We start from the raw sequence: 6,414 nt of genomic DNA on the forward strand, positions 1-6,414 counted from the left end.
TGAATTGGTCCAAACTGGGTTTTTTAGAGGCTCCCTCCACCATGAATTGGTCCAAACTGGGCTGTTTAGAGGCTCCCTCCACTATGAATTTGCCCAAACTGGGCTGGTTAGAGGCTCCCTCCACCATGAATTGGTCCAAACTGGGCTGGTTAGAGGCTCCCTCCACCATGAATTTGCCCAAACTGGGCTGTTTAGAGGCTCCCTCCACCATGAATTGGTCCAAACTGGGTTTTTTAGAGGCTCCCTCCACCATGAATTGGTCCAAACTGGGCTGTTTAGAGGCTCCCTCCACCATGAATTTGCCCAAACTGGGCTGGTTAGAGGCTCCCTCCACCATGAATTGGTCCAAACTGGGGTTTTTAGAGGCTCCCTCCACCATGAATTGGTCCAAACTTGGCTGTTTAGAGGCTCCCTCCACCATTAATTGGTCCAAACTGGGCTGGTTAGAGGCTCCCTCCACCATGAATTGGTCCAAACTGGGTTTTTTAGAGGCTCCCTCCACCAAGAATTGGTCCAAACTGGGGTTTTTAGAGGCTCCCTCCACCATGAATTGGTCCAAACTGGGCTGTTTAGCGGCTCCCTCCACCATTAATTGGTCCAAACTGGGCTGGTTAGAGGCTCCCTCCACCATGAATTTGCCCAAACTGGGCTGTTTTGAGGCTCCCTCCACCATGAATTTGCCCAAACTGGGGTTTTTAGAGGCTCCCTCCACCATGAATTGGTCCAAACTTGGCTGTTTAGAGGCTCCCTCCACCCTGAATTGGTCCAAACTGGGGTTTTTAGAGGCTCCCTCCACCATGAATTCGTCCAAACTGGGCTGTTTAGCGGCTCCCTCCACCATTAATTGGTCCAAACTGGGCTGGTTAGAGGCTCCCTCCACTATGAATTTGCCCAAACTGGGCTGTTTAGAGGCTCCCTCCACCATGAATTGGTCCAAACTGGGGTTTTTAGAGGCTCCCTCCACCATGAATTGGTCCAAACTTGGCTGTTTAGAGGCTCCCTCCACCATTAATTGGTCCAAACTGGGCTGGTTAGAGGCTCCCTCCACCATGAATTGGTCCAAACTGGGTTTTTTAGAGGCTCCCTCCACCATGAATTGGTCCAAACTGGGGTTTTTAGAGGCTCCCTCCACCATGAATTGGTCCAAACTGGGCTGTTTAGCGGCTCCCTCCACCATTAATTGGTCCAAACTGGCCTGGTTAGAGGCTCCCTCCACCATGAATTTGCCCAAACTGGGCTGTTTAGAGGCTCCCTCCACCATGAATTTGCCCAAACTGGGCTGGTTAGAGTCTCCCTCCACCATGAATTGGTCCAAACTGGGGTTTTTAGAGGCTCCCTCCACCATGAATTGGTCCAAACTTGGCTGTTTAGAGGCTCCCTCCACCATTAATTGGTCCAAACTGGGCTGGTTAGAGGCTCCCTCCACCATGAATTGGTCCAAACTGGGTTTTTTAGAGGCTCCCTCCACCATGAATTTGCCCAAACTGGGCTGTTTAGAGGCTCCCTCCACCATGAATTGGTCCAAACTGGGCTGGTTAGAGGCTCCCTCCACCATGAATTTCCCAAAACTTGGCTGTTTAGAGGCTCCCTCCACCATTAATTGGTCCAAACTGGGCTGGTTAGAGGCTCCCTCCACCATGAATTTGCCCAAACTGGGCTGTTTAGAGGCTCCCTCCACCATGAATTGGTCCAAACTGGGTTTTTTAGAGGCTCCCTCCACCATGAATTGGTCCAAACTGGGCTGTTTAGAGGCTCCCTCCACCATGAATTTGCCGAAACTGGGCTGGTTAGAGCCTCCCTCCACCATGAATTGGTCCAAACTGGCCTGGTTAGAGGCTCCCTCCACCATGAATTTGCCCAAACTGGGCTGTTTAGAGGCTCCCTCCACCATGAATTGGTCCAAACTGGGTTTTTTAGAGGCTCCCTCCACCATGAATTGGTCCAAACTGGGCTGTTTAGAGGCTCCCTCCACCATGAATTTGCCCAAACTGGGCTGGTTAGAGGCTCCCTCCACCATTAATTGGTCCAAACTGGGCTGGTTAGAGGCTCCCTCCACCATGAATTTGCCCAAACTGGGCTGTTTAGAGGCTCCCTCCACCATGAATTTGCCCAAACTGGGCTGTTTAGAGGCTCCCTCCACCATGAATTGGTCCAAACTGGGTTTTTTAGAGGCTCCCTCCACCATGAATTTGCCCACACTGGGCTGGTTAGAGGCTCCCTCCACCATGAATTGGTCCAAACTGGGGTTTTTAGAGGCTCCCTCCACCATGAATTTGCCCAAACTGGGGTGTTTAGAGGCTCCCTCCACCATGAATTTGCCCAAACTCTGCTGGTTAGAGGCTCAATCCACCCTGATTTTCAAAACAAATGTTGGTGCCAACCTCAACTTACTACAAGGGCCAAATTCACTGCTGGTGACAAGCTCTCCTCACTGCAAGTGCCAAATACACATGTTTCAAGGTGTTTTCCTACTGTCAGAGAGGTGGTATTGAGTGTGTAAAGTGTGTAGTTGTTAGGCTGTGATGTTGGGGTAATAGAGGGTCTTTGGTGTGTTAGATGCCCCCAGACATGCTTCCCCTGCTGTCCCAGTGTCATTCCAGAGGTGTTGGCATCTTTTCCTGGGGTGTCATAGTGGACTTGGTGACCCTCCAGACACGGATTTGGGTTTCCCCCTTAACGAGTATCTGTTCCCCATAGACTATAATGGGGTTCGAAACCCATTCGAACACACGAACATTGAGCGGCTGTTCGAATCGAATTTCGAACCTCGAACATTTTAGTGTTCGCTCATCTCTAATCATTTCATCTTCAACTTTCTTATTTTGGCCAGGGGTGTCCAAACTTATGCACGCTGCTGTAAGTGGTAAAACTAATATCCATCTGATATATTAATCGTATAACTGTACTTAAAGGTTAGACTGATAACATGAAGAAATCTTTGGAGAGTCGGATTATTTTGATCTAAGATCATTACATCGGGGAATGGCAAATTAGACTCTTGGGAATAATTTAGTTTGTTGGAAAATAGGGTTGTTTTGCTTCGCTCGCTGCTGTGTATTACAAGACGCCATACATTTAGATCATTATAATGCGCACTGGGTATGTTAAATAGAATATAATAGTCAGATCCTGTGACAATAATTCTATTCAGGTGAAAGTCAGCAGGTAGAACTGTTGTTGCTCTTTGTTTATTTTATTATATATATATATATATATATATATATATATATATATATATATATATATATATATATATATATATAAATACATTATATATATATTTATTAGAATATCAATATATTTATTAATATATTATATATATTTATTAGAATATCAATATATTTATTAATGATGCAGAAATAAAGTTGTGTTTTTTCACATTTTTTGTTCAGTTATGCTATTCACGCATTGCCGTTTTCAATTCATATGTTTATTAACAATTACATTACATTTTGCTCACCATAGTTTAGGACGTCTACCGCTTAACATTCTTGCTTTTTGTCCGTATTGAAAGTCCCGCTATCCATGATGGAGGACTAAATTCAGTAGAGAAATTGATTCCTTTGTCCATGGTGGAAAGAAATGGTGCAGTATCCATAAACATTTACTGAAGTTATGAAGGTTCATGCTATTGACATATTGGTAAAATTGGTACTTGTGATTAGGTGACCCTAATATCATAGTGACTCCTTTACGAGGTTCACAAACCTGTGAACGTGCCAAAATCTGATTTAGAAAAATAAAATTTATAGGGATTTGAAAGAGCATAATAACATAAGGAAATGCTCCTTACATTGCTCGGATCCCCTGCAGTTTCACAACAATCACTATCTGGTGTCTCATTGGGCCAATGACTGACAGCAGTGGTGACCATCCTCAGCCTACGATCTTCAAGTATTTTCCATGTTTGTTAGATACCAGTGGGCCGCAGGCAGTGTCAGAACCAGAACAACAGAGATTGTCACTGTCCCGGTTAAATAATTTTTTTCATTGTTGGAAAACACCTTCAAATGTTTAACCCTTTAATGCCACAGTCTAATTTGGACCTTACGGCTCCAATCATATTGTTTTAAATTTGGCATGTGACTCTTTCTTTGAGAATAACTTTAGGTTGAGGCCCCACGTTGTGGATAACCCTTTTTTTTTTTTGCTGCAGATTTTGTTGTGGTTTTTTTATAGTCAAATCAAGGAGTGGATTTATCAGAAGGGAGAAGTATAACATTTTACTATATACAGTACTTCCCATTCCTTTTGTTATGCCTGTATAATGAAAAGTTGTACAAATTTCCTATATACTTTCTATATCAATTCCTTACGGTTTCCTAGATTTCATCTTGCTGTCATTCATACTGCTTACTTTTAGTGTATAAAAATCAGTCCATGGTCATGTGATGTACAGTCCATGGTCATGTGATGTACAGTCCATGGTCATGTGATGTACAGTCCATGGTCATGCGATATACAGTCCATGGTCATGCGATGTACAGTCCATGGTCATGCGATGTACAGTCCATGGTCATGCGATGTACAGTCCATGGTCATGCGATGTACAGTCCATGGTCATGCGATGTACAGTCCATGGTCATGTGATGTACAGTCCATGGTCATGCGATGTACAGTCCATGGTCATGCGATGTACAGTCCATGGTCATGTGATGTACAGTCCATGGTCATGTGATGTACAGTCAAGAATGCATGTATTTATCCTTGCTGGATTTTCTGAGGTCCTTCAAATCCAATATTTCCTATTTGCGTTTTTTCTCTGTGTCTTTAAGACTGCACTACTGGCTCATATGTTTATTATTCTATTATATAGATTGAGTCCGAGTCTTCATACTCCTATGTATTTTTTCCTTGCCAATTTCTCATTTTTAGAAATTTGTTACTTGACAAATATAGTTCCCAAAATGTTAATAAACTTTCTCTCGCATCTCAAAACCATCACCTTCTATGGATGTGCTATACAAATGAGCTTCTTTCTGATAGAGGCCAGTGCAGAGTGCTACATGCTGGCAGCCATGGCGTATGATCGGTATAATGCGATATGTCATCCCTTGCTGTATAACAATGTTATGGGAAAGACGGTTTGTATCAAACTAGTCTGTGTTTGCTGGATTATTGGGATACCAATTGGTGTCCTACAAACCTCACTCATATTCTCACTGCAGTTCTGTGATTCCAATAGAATCAACAATTTTTACTGTGATATTCCACCATTAATGAGTCTGGCCTGCAATAAAACTCAATTCAATGAAATTATCATGCTTATAATAACTTTTATTGTGGTTATAGGGCCTTTTATACTGACAGTAATTTCATATACGAACATTATCTGGACAATTCTCAAGCACCATCCAGCAGGGATGAGGAAGAAAGCTTTCTCAACGTGCACCTCTCATCTGATAGTCGTATCTCTGTTCTTTGGGTCAGGCACTATTATGTACCTAAGGCCAAACTCAAGCCATGGCATGAATGAAGAAAAGTTTCTGTCCCTAGTATATACTATTTTTGCACCTTTGATGAACCCTTTCGTATATACTTTAAGAAATAATGATGTAAAAAATGCAGTTAAAAAGATAATAGGTGAAATTAAAATAGTATTTCGGATAATACGAGAAAAACTCTAAATACTCGGCAAAAGCTCTTTGATACAAACAATAATTGTTGTTAAAATGGTTTTCAAAGAGGAGGTCTTGATAAAGAAGAAGGAACATATACTATACATACACTGTACTATACATTATAAAAAAAAATTGTTCCAGTTCAGGGTATTGTCTTTAAAGGGGTTTCCCATCTCAGTGTCCCAGCAGTCTGACTCTAGTCTTTTCTTCTCACTTCCTGTATTTCTCTCCCCTTCCTCCCTCTTGCTACATGGGCCTGAAAAGTCTCACAATACTTGTACAGATCAGATAATATGTATATGCTTGTACAGAATGGACTCAGTGTTATCGGTGTGTTTACATAGAGAGATAACAGACCAGGCTCTATCAGCAAAACTGCAATGAGCTGAACGATTGACCTACTGGCAAGAGCAATGAGTGACATCACTTGTCCTATAGGTCCATGGTTATAGCAACACTGTGTAAACAATTGGATGAATATGGTAACATTGCAGGCAAACAAAGCAGAATTTCAAAAGCAATATATTTAGGAAAACTGTTCAATTTCCAAAGCTACCAGTCTAGATAGGATCCTTGTGGGAGACGCTGAATGTGCGGTCAGTGAGGTATGAGGAGATCCAGGAACGGGCCAGGTCTGAGATACCAAGGTATGAGAGAATTTCTAACAGGAGGGAGTGGTCGACTGTGTCAAAAAACCCAATCATTGTGTGTTTAACCCCTTAACAAGGAAGTGTAATTTGGGTTTTAAGCCTCAGTGACTTTTTTTTATATTTTCGATATCTGCCTGCCAAAA

The 6,414-nt window shown here is 42.5% G+C and overlaps 1 protein-coding gene across 1 annotated transcript; it reads left to right on the top strand.

The window, feature by feature from the left end:
- Positions 1-4,691: 4,691 nt before the first annotated feature.
- LOC142209985 (olfactory receptor 10AG1-like) lies at positions 4,692-5,627 on the top strand. Its single transcript, XM_075279019.1, has one exon. It carries the CDS (start codon positions 4,692-4,694, stop codon positions 5,625-5,627), a length of 936 nt encoding a protein of 311 aa, XP_075135120.1.
- Positions 5,628-6,414: the final 787 nt, after the last annotated feature.

This window comes from Leptodactylus fuscus, chromosome 6 (genome assembly GCF_031893055.1).
Source record: "Leptodactylus fuscus isolate aLepFus1 chromosome 6, aLepFus1.hap2, whole genome shotgun sequence".
NCBI lineage: Eukaryota > Metazoa > Chordata > Amphibia > Anura > Leptodactylidae > Leptodactylus > Leptodactylus fuscus.

What these genes read in the sequence shown, in the direction of transcription:
- LOC142209985 (XM_075279019.1), top strand. Translation starts at nt 4,692, where the DNA reads ATGCATGTATTTATCCTTGCTGGATTTTCTGAGGTCCTTCAAATCCAA.